The sequence below is a fragment of the Centroberyx gerrardi genome, chromosome 13, assembly GCF_048128805.1.
Source record: "Centroberyx gerrardi isolate f3 chromosome 13, fCenGer3.hap1.cur.20231027, whole genome shotgun sequence".
Taxonomy (NCBI): Eukaryota; Metazoa; Chordata; class Actinopteri; order Beryciformes; family Berycidae; genus Centroberyx; species Centroberyx gerrardi.
Window position 1 is genome coordinate 13758102 of NC_136009.1, and position 16225 is coordinate 13774326.

Sequence of the window (16225 nt, forward strand, 5' to 3'; positions counted from 1 at the left end):
GGAACTGACCTCAGACACATTCCTTCAGTATCATTAATGTAGCGTTTCTCAGTCATTAAAGGATAATTAATGTGAGTCACAGGGCCGACCACATTTGAAATGTGGAGCAGATTCATCTGAATTTAGTGTATAACAAATGTTATTAATTTAAGATAATTTGATCAAGAATTAAGAGACATGTTGTGTTTGCTCCTATTAATCCCATTCATTTAGCATCAGCGGTGGCTGAATTTTGCCAATATTTGTGTGGCGACGAGAAACAGGAATTATCCTTTAGAGGTCCCTCGGGTGCATTGGTCTGCTAGGTGCCCGACTACATGCCTACCTTTAAACAAGTTCCAAGCTTACAGAAAAATAGCAACCCCACCGCTTAATGTAACAAACAACAGCATGAGTGAGCGCAACAGGAGAAAGCAGGGGACTGTTTAACATTTGTTTGCATCCTGTCAAGAACATTAAAATAAAGAGTAGAAAAGTGCAGGCCTCATTGACAGCTTCATCGAAAAATATCTGTTAAGTACAAAAGTGTCAAAAGGAAAGGCTGTGAGAGAAAGCAGGCAGAGATCTGAAGAAGCCAGAATGAAGAAACGTAGAGACAGACCATCCGCCAGCAGCCTAAACTACGTCACGCTGTGCAGACTGGTCCAGGTCAAAATGAAGGCCTGAAGAGAGATAAGACACTGGTTTCCTTCCATAAGTTCCCACCGTGAGACTGTCTGAGCCCCACCCGTCTGCCGTCTGCAGACCAGTTTCAATTAACCTCACTCAGAAAATAAGTCATTATTATTATTGTTATTATTAATCTTGACATAGTTATCAGCAATAAATCAACATCCGTATAGTATCATCATCTCTATTAATGCAATTATTGTGGTCCATCATATGTGTGCGAAGGTCATTAGTGTGAGTTCTTCCATCCACTCCTCCACAGTTGATGCCCGACTCCAGTCTTTTAGATAGTAAGACAACTTAAGTTCTGTCCACCCCCACCCCCCAAGCCCCCATATGGCACCGCCTCACCCCCCCGTCCCCCACGCAGGGCATTAGGAGAAGATGCGAATGCACTGTGTGGTGGGGGTGTGGCACACGGGGCACTCTGGCTCGGCTGACTGGCAGATTTGCCCAGCGCACTCCATGCAGAACAGGTTGTGGCCACAAGGCACCAGGGCTGCTGTCACCTCACTCTCAAAACACACAAAGCAGTCCCTGTTGACACCGGGGCCAACGCCGACCAGACCCGCGACCCCAGGGCCAGAGCCGCCTTTCAGCCGGCCCAACATGCCAGAGCTCAGGCCCACGCCGCTGCCGCCTCCCTCGGAGTCAGTGGGCGAGCCGCCGGGCAGAGAGGAGGCTGAGCAGGAGGAGTAGCCGGTGGACGACCCACCGGAGCTGGAGCTGGAAGCTCCTGAGAAGGAGCCACCGCCTGCGTTGCCAGACTGTAGCCAGGACAGGGTACTGAGGGGGTCGCTCTGGGCACGACGGGCCAACGGATGATCCAGGGGGCCCACGCCCGTGTCCTGAGGCAGGGTTGGAGACAATCGTGGTGTGATGGCTCCGCCACTCAGGCCACTGCTGTTACGGCGCAGAGGCTGCTGCTGGGAGGAGCTGGCCGTCTTATTGCCTGTTCCGCCATTAACGAAAGGTGCCCAGATGTTGGCAGCACTAAACTCAAAGCCCAGTTCATCTGAAGAGGGCAACCCTGGGGTTGAGTCCCCCCCAAAAGTGAATCCTCCTCCAGCGCTGCTGGAGCCTGTGCTAAAGGGGCTAGTGGGGCTACCTCCCTCGGTGGCCTTGCGAGTGGTGCTGTAGGTGTCTGAGCTCATCCCGCCGTTGTGTGTGTGGTAGGAGGCTGAGGAGGACATCTTCCGGCTGGACGAGTGGTGCATGGCCATTGGAAGAGGAGGAGGGGGAGGGGGCGGAGGAGGAGGGGGGGCAGAATGGTGGTTGTTAGCCCTGGACCAGAGAGCTGCACCCAAGCCTCCGGCCAGGGAGCCCAGGCCTTCTAGACTGACGTCAGTCCCATTGGTGTGGAAGTCATTGTCTCCCTGCAGGTCCACAAAGGCTCCCGTCCGCAGGGTGATGTGGGTCTCAATCTCCTCCCTGGCGCGGTCCACGTTCTCTGGCATGCCAGTCACCTCAAACACTGGGTCTTTCTCTCGGCTGGGTGTCACAATATAGGTGTGAGTCTGCTGCTGTATGCGCTTGATGGTTGCTCCCTTTGGTCCAACAACTAAACCAACTACTCTGTAGGGCACCCGCACCTGGATCAGCAATAAAAGAGAAACATTTTAGCGTCTGCATAAGACTAAACTCGAGACTAAATAATAAAGATTGAATTATCGTTTTCTACAGATTGTTATAAGTCTAATGTCTGTTTAATAGTTTGTTGTAAGTAAAGGTAAAACACATGGAGACTAGGTGGTGTAAATACCTGTATGGTGGTCTGTCCTGGCAGGTGGGGCGGTCCAGGAAGGGAGCCCCCTGCCCCGGGCCCTGTGCCAGCCTTGCATCGGGACGCCCGGATCATTGAGAAATGCTCAGCGGCAGAGACAATTTCTCTTTTGGCCATCTCCACATCCTCCCTGCGTCCCGTCACAATGAATACTGGGTCCTCGCCCCTAACTGGAGTCTTTATGTAGGTATTTGTCTTGGCACGCAAGGCCTTGATCTTACAACCTGAAAGTTGTAGAAGCATATACACCGCAGTTTAATCAGATTATCCACAAATTATATTTAAAAAAGTTTTTAGACACACATGTATTTAAAATATAGATATACATATAAATATGTGTAAATTATATATTACAAATACACACAGTCAAAAGAAAACAGCCCCAATATATTTCTGGTACATGAAGACTAACGACCATCACATGTATTTTTAACAATATACATTGCAATCTAAATAATGCATATAATAGCAAATATGGCAGGCATGCATATCCAAAACCATGTGGGCCCTAAATACAAGCCAACAGTTGATGCATTGCTGGTAGCAGCTCGTCTACCTTTACCAATATCAAGTGTGTGCTCTGTTTCTTTAAATATGGACGGTTCATTCTGGGCGACCAATAGGGTGCATAGTGCGTGATGTCATTCTGGGAAGCAGAAAGCATGGCTTTTTCAAACAAAGAGAACAATGCCATAACGTTACCGCGACCGCGACGGGCGCACCAAACCTACACCTTGAGTCCATGTCAAATATAAGCAATATAGTAATAAAAACCTAAAATGAAAATAAAATGAAATTTGAGGGGTTTACATGCGAGCAGCATCGGCAGACGGGAGCTGGGTGCAGGGCGTAACACCGCCCAGTCCCGTGTTTGTGCGTCTGCCCCGTTTCAGCCTCAATCCGCACAGCAAAAATGATTTATAATCTACAATAAGCATAACCGCCAATATATATTCCGTGTTCCCTGTTCAAAGTAACCACTTGGGATTTGCGATATGTGAAATCCAAATAATTCGGTAGGTTTCTTTTGTTTGGTGCAGACTGCTAGACATGTCCAGACTCCCGACAATCTGCCGCTTTGTCTGACCCTCTCCCACCCCTCCCCCTCCCTCCTACTCATCAACCACACTCTCTCACTCACTCTCTACCAGGCCATTGTCTCAATACTGTTATAAAGAGCATGCAAATAAGGTAAGCATGCTTTTTCAGGGCTACCCACATTATGCAAGCCACTAAAAAACCAAACACGGTGTAGTTATCAGTGCCAACTGAGGCAGGAACACCTGGCTGAGGCTGTAAAACTTCTGACACCCACCTCTCTCTCCAGCCACCCAAACAAAGAACAAGCTGGCTGCATGCTGCCCTTACAAGCTGTTAATAAACACTGAATAAAATCCAACACCCAGACCAACGTAAACACGTTACACAGACATTGATCTTACCTTGTCGTCCCACAATTTCAGCAACATGTTCAGAGCTCGGGACAGGCACGCATTCAGTCATGTTGACACTTCTTTTTCTGCTGCAGAGGACGGAGCTTTGTTCCCCGTGGAGCATGGAGTGAGAGCCGGCCATGTGGTACCCGCCGGAGCCGTAGTACTCGGGGGACGGGGAGCAGGACGTCGGCGAGTCCCGGGACCCATTAGGGTGCTCCAGCATCTGGAGATCCACATACCCTCCTCCGCCTACACCGTTGCAGTTCTCAGAGCCAGGACCCTGGGTCCCGTCGAGCGGGTCGACCAGTCCGCCACCGCCGCCCCCACAGTCCACCTTCTCCAGGGCCATGAGTGACAGCTGGTCCAGGGCGAAGCGAAGCGCCTCTTGGTGATCCTCTTCCCGGGATTCCTGGTCAGTCTCTCGGGGCAGACCGACCCCGTTGTGCTGGCTGCTGACTACCATGTCGTGGTCCATAATCTCGGGGTGGAATAAAGGGCTAGGCATAGTCCCCGTGGATCTCACATCAGATCTCGGATGCCTGTTAAATTGGGAGTTGAGCGCACCCTCTAAAAAAATGTGAAATAAGACAAATTCAAGTGAATGTTTGTCAGATAACACGTGGAACAAGACTGAAATTGAGTATCATGCATTCCCCCATTCACTACCAACACAGTGAATTAGTAGTGTTGATTTGGGCGCCCTGCTTTGTCTGTTGTTGCTTCTTGTCTGACAACTGAAACCATCTAGATGGCTGGTTGTCTTGTCTGAATAAAGCATGTCCCATTGAGTACACGCGCACAAAGTATTTCTCTGCACTGACAGACATAATGTATTTGCCAATAAGCCATTCTCGTATATGATCATCGAAGTGGGAAATTTTGGGAAAGAGGTAAGCTGTTGTTAGCTTCTACCAGCAAGCTAGCAGGCTAGCTCCACATAGTCGGTACTCAGTCACGTTGTCGACCCCTTTGTTTGGGAGTACCAATGCTAGGTGGTTAGCTAGCTCTGCTCTGACACTCGAACTTCTTGTCATTTTCAAAGGCAGGCATACTTTATGAAATAAAACAAGTGCGGAAACGACATAAACTTACTTTATCTTCCCTTTCTCGATGAGGTCCCCTCTTGCTTCTCGCCAATTCTTGAAGGAAAGATGAGAAGCAGCCAGGAGGAGGAGGCGACCAGTGTGCGCTAAAAGCTAGCAGGGTTAGCTAGCTAGCACGCTAAATTGGGGGCGTTGGAGAAAAACGTTTAAAAACGAAAAGAGGACACTGTTGTTTTTTTTCATAAGACGCCTTCAAGCCGAATGCCGAGATGTATCACTGGGTCTTCATCGTGCGTATCGGCTAGGAGACTACAGCTGAAATTCAAGGTAAGTAAGTACCTTTCAGTAAAAAACATACAGTGTTTCTTGGTTCTTTCTGCTGTTCCCTGACCCTGGTCCGCCGCCTTTGTCTCGCCAGGCGCACGCCGCTCTGACTGTCTCTCGCACACAGCACTGACGTCACCCGCGACACAACAATGGGTTCAAAGGCCATGCAGCACAGGAGCGCATCACTGCAAAGATGCTACTGTTGCTGTCACTACCATTGCGTCTGTCTGCCGGACAATATTATTTTTTAAATTTAATATTATATGTGGCGTTCAGTTGCATCCTGTTTGTTACGCAATGAAAAATTTCAAATTTTTGGCCATGTTAGGGTGTGTTCATCATGGCTACCAATGGTGGGGTTTTGGGTGGTCCAACAGAGCACTGAGCCAATGATGCTCATGCAGTGTGTCTGCATTTATTTGTTTATTCGTTTCAAATGTTCAAAAAATAAATAAAAATAACACTACAAACCTGGTTTATTGGGAGGCGGGTGGGTGCCTTTACTACAAAGCATGTGAACACTTTAATTCAGCTCTTCTTAGAGCATACCATCCTACAGTGCCAGAATTGGATACAACAAAGCAAGATGCAATAAATGGCCCACTACATGACCCCACCCCCTCCTGTAAAAAATACAAATAAAAAACACCCACTATTTTAACCCCCAAATTGTAAGAAATCATTTCCCTAAGGGGATTAATAAAGTGCTATCTTATCTTAACCATTACCTCAGACCCCTAAGAATGGTAATGACCCTGAAAACAATTGGCTTCAAAAGAATACAGTCACCAGTTACAAAAGAGCTGCATTTATTTAATAGTGACAATAACGTGGTACAGAGACAAATAATGAAACCGTATCTTGGAAATGAGGTACAATCAAGAGCACATCAGCATCATTGCCGTTTACATTTTCTCAGGGTACACACCTTCTCCATTACCGTCTGTCTTCTTAACTCAAATGTGGTTAAGTTTACAAAAAATCTGCACGTTAACCACCCAAAACAATACTAACAATTATATTCTCAATACAAGTAACTGGAATAAAACTTTCAAATCCATGTAAACTCAGGTTATTGAGAGAAATCACATTACTTTGAACAATGAAACGCTTTAATCAAACTATCACCTTAATTTGATTATTCACAGCAACTAGAGTACTGTGTGCATGTAAACATACCCTTTCAACACTTCAAGGCATGCCATACTCTCTACATTGCCAGAGTAGGATATAACACAGCAACATGCTGGTGGAACTGTTAAAAGAAATAAGCTGAGAGGTTCTCAACTTGAACTGACACACTTGTCAACAAACATACCCACACACAGAGCAAAGGCACTCCTCTCATTCACATACATCAGGTTTGTGTTTCAACTCTGAACATCTGTTAACTAAAAAAATATCAAGACTGCATTGTATAGAGCACCATCCATAACTGCCATACATTAGTAGAGGTAAAAATGAGGGCAAATCGAAACTCAAAGCATCCTTTCAAATAAAATTACCACATGTAAAAAAAAAAAAAAATTCAATTTGATTTTTTAAAGAGACATCCTGTGTTTTGTTTAGGTTGTGAAATTCTGCAGATTGACTGCATTTGAGGTCCACTTCAGTTACAAGGGTATGAGGAAAATCTTCATGATGGAGCCAATCATTTGAAAAGTCCTTTGTATGAGAGGAGAGAAACTCCATGTCATCAAACAAGCCTGTGGGAGAGACGACAAAACACACGTTACATGTTTCAGGCATGCAAACTGGTTAGGGGTGAAAAAGGTGAGAAGGATGCGTGCGCAGAGAAAAACACAGACCCGCTAGGGGGGTCCAGGGGTATGCTCCCCCGGATTTTTTTTTTGGGAAAAATAAGATACTAAAAATCTGATGACTTTTAGGATTACTCTGGTGCTGGTCAGAAGCTAACAGAATTACAAGATTGAGCAAAATAAAGTACAAAGTATTAATTTATTAAGCGCAAATGTACCTTTACATATGATATGCTCACATTTACAAAGAAAATTAACAAAGGGCAGCCCCACCAGGTACACAACTAATACAATTATACCAGTGTTGCCAACTTGTTTCCAAGGAAAGTAGCTATTGGCTGCTCAAAAAGTCACTAGAAGTCGCCGGATGACGTCATATGCTAATTTGCATATCAATATATAACCTACAGTCTCCGCTCGCAGCGGAGGGAGGGGGGCTACGCTGTGTGTGGGAAGCGCTGTCATCATTAGACCTCTCTAGATGACAAGCAAGTAGAGCAAACCGGCATCAGCTGTACCAATTTATTGGCAAATGCTTTGGGATTCAACACTTCAACATTGTTCCCCATGGTCAGAAAAAGTCGCCAGATTTGTCGCTAGTCGCTTTTCAGAAATAAAGTCGCCAGGGGGTTCTGAAAAGTCGCAAAATCTAGTGACAAAGTCACAAGTTGGCAACACTGACTGTGACTAGCGAATTGATTGGCTCCATTTCTATAGAGAGCCTAAGTCCCTCCCCTTCCGGTGGACCACCATGGGACCTTATTTCGGAAAAAATATGACAAATAATTGTTTGATCCTGTTTGAATTGTGCTATGAATTACACATATGATGTTTTGTCAATTTAAAAGATAATTTTGCAAGTCAAGAAAGTCGCAGTTTGTCGTAAAACTGTTGAAGTATAAGACTGTGAAAATACGTAATTAGAAAGACTACACACCCAAAAGTCGTGTAAGTGACGTCATAACTTTCTCTCTCCACAAGCTACCCAGAGCCGCTGAAACTATGCTGAGCACGTGTCTGCACTGTTTGTATATTTGAATGTTTTTTCAATAAAGATTGAAACCCCCCCCCCCCAAAAAACACCAAAAAAAAACCCCAGAGCCACTGAAGCTAAGTCCCTCTCAGATAGCAGTAGTATTATACACAACTGGAAGGTAGACAGTAAGAACGGATTTAAACTGGGTTAGGATAGTTTTAGTACAGTGGGGGCTAACGTTAGCGCGATGCCTGTGTGTTTTGTATGTTTCGTTCCATGTTGGTGTTGGTGACGTATATTGTGCGAGACGAGAGATGTAGTTCACTGAGCGGTTTCACACAAAACTTAACGTTGCTTTACTGTTTTACGACAAACTGTGACTTTCTTGACTTGCAAAATTATCTTTTAATCAGAATCAGGTTTATTACCAAATTAAATGATGATAAGGTCCCATGGGGACAGCGGAAGGGGAGGGACTTAGGCTCTCTATAGGCGCTTGCTGCCTTTTGTTGACAGCTGATGCACGCGCATCTAAACGCGCATCCACAGCATCAGATGTTCATGCTCCATTGTCTTTCTATGGAAGTCGCTTTGAGTAGGCAGGCTCTCTCTCTCCCCCCCCCCCCCAAAAAAAAAATTTTTTTTTTTTTTTAAATTTCTCATCAGATCTGCACGAATCACGTAAGTGGCCTATTATGGATTAAAAACGGCAAATTTTGCCGAAAGGTGACAAGTTTGCATGCCTCATGTTTACTAATGTAAGACAATCAAAGGGTCGGATCACTATACAAGGAGGCATATCAATACTGTAATCACTGCATTTTCTTGTGTACCTTGGCTATAAGTCCTCCTTGTCCTCCTGCTCCATCTTCTCCTCCAGTGTGTTAGCCACTGCTTCTGCAGTGGTGTCCTCTATGTGAGCCAACATGTCAGCCATAAGGGCTTCCTCAAGCCTCCTCCTCACATTATGCACCAGGTCCTCCTGCTTCCTGGAGAACACAGAAGGGAAAAAGAGAGTTATCAATTCCAGTGTGGCAGCGCTATTGATAACAGTGTTTCCCACACATAGACTTTACTTGGGCGGGCCGCCCAGGTATATTAACGGCCGCCAAAGTATATTTGGCGACCCATTTTAGCATTTTTTATTTTTATTTTTTTATCCGTCCGAGAGAACGACGCCATCCGCGATCGATTAACTAGTGGACAATCTCCCCTCACTCTAAGTGACCCCTCCAGGGTTTCCCACACACAGAAAACTTTATATGAAACTATATAATCGTAAAACTGCGTGTAGCGCATTGATTCGCTCAGCCCCTAATTGCTCCACGCGACCTCTCTCTCTCGCTCTCTCTCTTTCTCTGTCTCTCGCTCTCTCTCTCGCTCTCTCTGTTGCTCCCCCTCTCTCTCTCTGTTGCTCGGTCTCTGACTCTCTCTCTCTCGTTCTCTCACCGGACCCGTCTGTTCGCCTCCCACTGCACACACGTGAGGGATATTTTTTTTCCATGCCAAGAAGACGGCCGACTGAATTCCCGAAAAGAAGAACTAACAGTTAACGTTACTCAGAATACAGCTGAGTTTCCGAGATTAGCACGCTGTATAGCCTAGCTGCTAGTCAGTATCCACTGAGTGGACTGATAACGTTAATATTAACTTTTTAACTCTGACTCTGAATGTTTGCTCCCTCAATCCAGATTAATATTGAAAAATATTTTCAAAGAAGGAAAAGGACTCGTCCTGAGGAGGAGCAGGACAGTCTGGACCAGAGGAGCTGAGCAGTAAAACAGAGCAGATAATAATGTCAAAGGCTGTAATGTAACGATGTAAAGATACAGGTGAGACTGACAGCAGAGAGATGCAGCAGGGCAGAGGGGCAGAAAAGCAGATTTCTCTGTAAAAGGGGTCTCATTTCTATTCTTCACCTTGTAGACAAAAGCAAGCAACAAACAGAACAGTGTAGCACTGTTTATATTTTTAAGTTATGTTATCTTTGACACAAAGTACTTTAGATATCTACAGGTTAGTTATTTGTTTGACAAATGGAACTATTTAAAATGGAGTACATTAGATAATTTTTCAGCCATCCAGGTAGTGGGATCCTTTATTGATATTAGCCTATATATTGACAATATAAGAGAATACAAGAATAAAAAGGCACTCACCCCCCCCCCCCCCATTGCCAACCCACCTACCACCACAAGTACATTCGAATTCTGTGGGAAACACTGGATAACATATACAAGCCCTTCATGGCAAATATTTTAGAACTCAATAGCAGGACAGGATTATGTTAGAAACTGGTTGAACATACCAAGAGCAGCAGCTGATTAATATTTTCAGTTCAGCTGTTGTGCATAATCTCTATTTAATATCAGGGTAACCATCATAAAACATTTGATGGACACCAAAGTGCCATGCAATGAGGTTGTTTTTAGCATGATTTACCCAGTGGGAATCGCACCCCTGACCTTGTTTTTGCTATGCTTACCCATTGAGCTACATAGGTTCACAGTGGCTACTCAGGCCTGCATCAGTGATGAAGCTTCAGCTGTGTTGTGCGTGCACATGCATGCATGGCTGGCTCACCTGATATCATCATCGGTCACCATGAAGGCCTTGCAGAGAGGCTGCGCTGTGTTGAGCCACACTCCAGGATTTTTCTCCACTGCAGCAGTGAGCTGTCCGGTGACGGGTGTGGGGCTGGTGTGCAGGGCGCTGGCGATGGCAGACAGCAGGGTTTTGTCTGAACATACAGGCCCAACACCTGAAAAAAAGAGGGGAGGCACAGATCAGGCTTATAGAAAATCCATGCTTTGTATCATCCATGGCTGTCATGTAAAATGCTCATTACCCGTACCCTGTAAGCCCTTGGGGAGATCCATGGTCTTCACCAGCTCCTCTGCAATATCAAACGCACTCAAACCACTCAACTTTCTCTCCCAAAACAACTGAAGATCAAGCACAAGCAAGCAAAGCAAAAAACACACAAGAATTAGTGTGGCTAGGCAAGAAATAATCACAAACATAAAATTCTAGTTGACGTACTGCTCGACTACATTTTACCGTAGATGCCTATTTACATCATTGATCGATCTATAAGGGGAACTTAACTAGATTCAATTATCCCCTTCAGCTGTAAATACAAAATGACACTGCCAGAGTTAGACAAAAAAAACACTAGGACCCTATGCTTTGTTTTGGTCAGCTGTGGGTAAATTACTTAAATAAATGAAAGGTTTCATTTAATATCCTTTGTCTGGCTTGCGTTTCTATAGTATTAACAGTAACTGTGTTGTCTGATAATTTAAAAAATGTAAATGACCACATAAAAAAAGTTTTCTATGGACAAGAAGTGGAACGTTGTGGATACATGCAGCCTACTGACTCACCTGTTTTGGTTGGTCCACAGCCTTCTGTGGGTCTATCTTCACCTTGTTGTTCGGGTGATTTGTGACCTTGGTTACTGGTTGTTTAAAGATGGATGCCGTCTGTCGAACTGGTAGTGTTGTGTTTAAGTCAGGCTTGGCCTTCAAGAAAGACAAACATAAACACAAGATTGGCAAGAGTCTCAATAATCAAACATGATTGATTTTCTATCACAATAAAACAACAATTAGAAACTTTTTATAATATGACTAGTTTCTTGTTTTTATTTTTCTGACTTTCCACTTAGGAAATAATTACATGTCACATTGGTTCATACAGTGGAGACTTGCATAGATCAAGTCACTCTAGGTAACAGCAGATGCAATCAAGAAAGAACAGCATCATTCCTTGAACTGCTCCTAAAAACATCACTTAAAGATACTCACTCCACTGAAATGCTCAAAATTTTCCTATTAAAGTAGCGATGCACAGATGCCAATAGAGGTTTTTGATATTTCACTGATATTAGAGTAAGATATGAGAGATCTCCCCCAGAATTAAAAACATGTCAAGAGACATGTACATGTTAGAAATCAGAGGAAAAACTAAATGTTCTGCCTTTTGCACATGTAGAAGGATGTTCAAACAACGTTCAAGCAATGAAAAAAAAGAATATTTGTGCAAACTAATCGTCCACATCTATAAAGTTCAGTAAAAGCAATGGATCAGATCGGTACTCTGTATCGACAGATCCTTTAATGTACCAAAATAAGTACCACCAGTACAAAAAAAAGAGGTATTTGCATCCCTTATTTAAATTGTGGAGTGTGGAGAGAAGGTAAGGAATGATTGAAGCTTCATTTATGTAGCGCTGTACAGTCGTTCACGGCTCTCCAATACTAAAAAATAAACCTCACGTCTCACCTTGATCTGATGGTTGCTGTCATAAAGATGCTTGTGTCTGTTGCGCTGCACTTTGGCCATGAGCATCCGTCCAGCGCGCGGGTGGCCGGCGTGCACATCTGCCGTACCCAGACAGCGGATTATCTGGGGTTTACTCAAGAAGCGCTTTGTAGGTGGACTAGACAGTGGAAGCACAGTAAAATCAACATCACGAGAGTCACTTCTCAAACACACAGGCTTTCAGTAGATTTTCCAGTTGCTGAAGCTTTGTAATTATTTTTTAATTTTAATACAAAACACTTGGCTGTGCTGTCATCGTGCGGCCAAGTTGTAATTAAAAAACTGATTTCATTAAACTGCAAGCAGATTAATCAAGGGTGAGCATGTGTCACGCTACTAATAGATACAGCATCTACTTCTTCTCCAATTCAAGTAACGTTATCAACAACATCAGTGCGTTGTTGTGTGTTGCAGCTGCCATGCTTAACGTCTTGCAATGTCTCCTATTATTAACTGTGCGAGGGCCCACTGCAAGTCAAGCATGTGTAAACAATGAAAGTTAGCAAGCTAATCAAGCTAGCTAGGTAGCGAACGTCAACGTTACCAACAACCAGCGTACCAAACAGTGTTCCTCTAAGTTACAAGCTTGTAACTGTACCTTTTCCATTTTAACACGATAAACACAAAAAGCCCTAAAGCCTAAATTAGCTAACCTAACCACTACTAGTGCTGGCAGCTCAAACGTTAGCGTGTAAATACGCCGGATTTGTTCATTAGCTGATGAGAGTTTGCCAGCTGCAAAACGCATGCACGCGTGCATTTCCTGCAGAAAGAAAACTTTTAAACTCCATCGACTGTATATTTTGCGCCCACCTTTTTCTTTCCATGTTTCCGACCGTCTTGAATCGCTTGGTCTTGGATTCTGAATGATGAGAATTAATAAGCCAGCTAGCTAGCTACTACAGTCGTGGATTTGCACCGCGTTTGTTGTCAGCTGTCCCTGCTTTCTCCCGTCTAGACCTTTATTAGATCACTCCGCCAACCTGTTAACATAATAAGCATCGCAATCCATCCGCAACGCTCGTGTAAAGTAGTCCCTAAATGTAGCTCCAGCTAATGGCTCAATAATAACTAGCTATAGCTGGTCCGTGATATAGACTACGGTATTTGTAATATACGATATTTGTTTAAGTTCTGTCCACAATGGCATCATTATTTACACAAGTGTTACGGAAAAAGCGAGTTATGAGGCATGTGACTACAATTCTACACTTGGGTACTTACATCGGCAACATTGCAAATGGTTTAACTGTTACTGATTAAATGAGTTTCATGGACAGAAAAAAAACACCAGAGGCACAATGTAAGATTTTATTTTTAATCCCAACGACCTTCAGTCAATAAACTGACCCAATTAAAGTTCAAGAAAACTGTAGCCACGCTGCATTGATGGGTCTGCATTCATCAACAATTACACTTAAATACTTAACTGTAATTTGGCATGATATTGAGGCCAGAAAAATGCTGAAATCCAGATTATTAATCCATTGCAAGTGAAATAATTACCCAAAACCACAATACAGGATAAAAGTAACAATATTTATTTAGTAGTTCTTGTCAAAACAGTTATGGTATGAGATGAAGGACCCAAGTTGACATGAAACTAAAAATGTATCTATATTTCGCAGTTTTCCATCTGGCAAACCTGGTTTGATCAACAGTACACAAGAGACCGATTAAATTAAACAACACAATATGACCTCAAACTGTGTAGGAATATGAAATATGACATAAAAGAAACAAAAATCCATTTATCATGACGTCTCCATTTTCAAAATCCTGCCATTCACTCATTCACTGGCTGAGCACCAAAGGCCAAATGCATTTCAGAGGATGTTGAGGTTGAAAAGTTCATCAATGTAGAGTTTAAAGGCTGCAGGATGATGACGGCCTCCAATGGCCAGACATGAGGTTGTGCCAGTGTGAGGAGCCCTCTGCAGCAGCTCTAGTTGTGTGTGTTCGTCTGTTTCAGTCTTTGTGTAAAACCCACACCGACCTGAGAGAAGAAAAAAACCAAGTGATTTTATTACAACACAGAAACCCTTCAGTGTTTATCAAAAGTCAACAAGCTCAGAGTAATGCTTCAATCAGTAGAGAAAAATCTACAAGATGGTAGTTATCTTTTAATGACATGGTTTGAAGTGAGAATGAGCATTTTACTTTACACCGTCAAAAAAAAATAGTCTTTTTTTTAGGCATTGCTATTATTATTATTTATTGAAAGTGTTAGAAGAGAGCTGCTACATACAGGCTGCTGTCAGGGATTTTGTCTCTTAAGAGCTATTTGTGTTTAAACTTGCCCTGTCAAACTACTAAGAGATCAGGCATGACTACTACTCACCTTCATATCTCTATCGTTTCTGTCTCCAGATTCAAACATAAAACTGTCAATGCCAATACCAAGCAGAAGTTTTGAGCTGTAACAATAACCTGTGGTGTTCCTGTGCTTGATGGCAGTCAGTAAATACAGATGACAGCATCCTTCATGTTCTTCTGGAGAGCAGAGTTTATTTTTCTGCCTTTGAAGTCGGAACTCATAGCACTAGCGTGATATAAAGCCAGTTTGGATGTAAAAGTTTAGTCAATCATTACATGACTCTACAAAGTCAATCTCCACTTCAATGTAAACCAAGACTATACAACGATACAGATAATTCTCAGCTGGCTGATTTCTGGGTATGTCCACAGGTACTGACCGGATTACCCTTGTGCCAAAGAATAGTATGATAATGCTTAAATTGTAAGTGGTATTCTCCTTCATGTGCGGGAGCAAAACCACACACAAAACATTACCAGTCATACAAATGGTCACACCTCCTTTCCCATACCTGTGACTAACCTGAGCGCCTCTACTCGTCCCTCTTAAATTTGCCGCTGATGTAGGGAACATAATCCAGGAACAAGCGCCAGTCTGTGAAGTGGACCAGAGATACTCCTCCCACTGTGCCCCATACTGCCAGAGTGGGGACCCTGCAGAGGAGAAAACACTGGCAAGGTTTACAAAAACATCTTCACTTATTAAAAAATAGAGGTACCCTTATTTAACCTGACCTGTTAAATTCTCAATTCAAAAGGTCCTTGTATTTCAGTGATAAAAAACTTTCAATCTTTATCCATTACTAGTTAAACTAAAGTATTTTTGTTGTGCCTTCTCTAAAGTGTCAGCTGGCTCCTCTGAAGTTGGAAAATTAAACTTCATAAACTTCCATGAACAAAAAAAACAGAACATTTGCTTGGAATAGTGGAGTATGTAAATGTTGGAAATACTCAAGCAACATTAAAGTTAAAGTGCTTCATATTAAGAACAAGTAAGATCAGTAATCATAACAAGAACAAGTTAGTTGAATAAAAAATACTAACTCTCCAAGCTGGAAAAGAACTGTATGAAATTGTTATTTTAGTCATATTAGCACACATGCGGAAAAAAAGAAAACACCGACATTCAGGGAAGTTGTGGGTGTTTTTGGCTTATGGTTTAGCCTAAATTTTCAGGTAACTTAAAGCATGAGTTTAGTTGACAGCTAACGTTAGCCTATCCCTGAGTCAGTATGACCTCAGTAAGGCTAGTAGCTAGCTAAAGGTACCCGCTAGTAAGGGCACCTCGAAATACTGTTATCCCACTGCTCATGACTGACTTCTGCCTGCTTTATAACACTAGTTCAAAATACACAGCATCTTACCATGATTTGGCAATGGCCACATACTTCTGACCGATCAATTTACCGATCATTTTGGCTGAACAATATCCTCTTGAGGTTAGGTGTGAGCCGTGCTGGCTAAAAGTCGTTTGCCGCTAAGGACTTCCCGTTTGCAGAGACATACTGCGCAAGCGCAGAGGCTATTTCCGGTTGTTGCTAAATTAAAAGCCCCCGAAGACAATTAAGTGGCATTGCGGTATTTTTCCG

General features: G+C 43.4%; 3 protein-coding genes across 4 annotated transcripts; all 3 read right to left on the reverse strand.

Annotated features, from left to right (window-relative positions):
- Positions 1-1032: 1032 nt before the first annotated feature.
- On the reverse strand, positions 1033-5322 carry LOC139922490 (RNA-binding protein MEX3B). Its single transcript, XM_071913019.2, has 4 exons — positions 4981-5322; positions 3895-4455; positions 2432-2676; positions 1033-2261 (listed from the first exon to the last, which is right to left on the reverse strand). The coding sequence occupies exons 2-4, from the start codon at positions 4391-4393 to the stop codon at positions 1044-1046; spliced, it is 1962 nt and encodes a 653-aa protein (XP_071769120.1). The 5' UTR covers positions 4394-4455; positions 4981-5322; the 3' UTR covers positions 1033-1043.
- Positions 5323-6066: 744 nt separating this feature from the next.
- On the reverse strand, positions 6067-13275 carry LOC139922489 (methyl-CpG-binding domain protein 3-like). Its single transcript, XM_078287497.1, has 7 exons — positions 13134-13275; positions 12282-12438; positions 11381-11518; positions 10849-10939; positions 10578-10755; positions 8828-8983; positions 6067-6964 (listed from the first exon to the last, which is right to left on the reverse strand). Exons 1-6 carry the CDS (start codon positions 13145-13147, stop codon positions 8833-8835), a joined length of 729 nt encoding a protein of 242 aa, XP_078143623.1. The 5' UTR covers positions 13148-13275; the 3' UTR covers positions 6067-6964; positions 8828-8832.
- A 565-nt stretch (positions 13276-13840) lies between these two features.
- On the reverse strand, positions 13841-16101 carry uqcr11 (ubiquinol-cytochrome c reductase, complex III subunit XI). Of its 2 annotated transcripts, none has more exons than XM_078287726.1 (3): positions 16001-16101; positions 15160-15290; positions 13841-14316 (listed from the first exon to the last, which is right to left on the reverse strand). In XM_078287726.1, the coding sequence occupies exons 1-2, from the start codon at positions 16048-16050 to the stop codon at positions 15170-15172; spliced, it is 171 nt and encodes a 56-aa protein (XP_078143852.1). In that variant the 5' UTR covers positions 16051-16101; the 3' UTR covers positions 13841-14316; positions 15160-15169. The 2 variants fall into 2 exon arrangements, with proteins under 2 accessions (XP_078143852.1, XP_071755708.1); XM_071899607.2 differs by having other exon boundaries at positions 15149-15290.
- Positions 16102-16225: the final 124 nt, after the last annotated feature.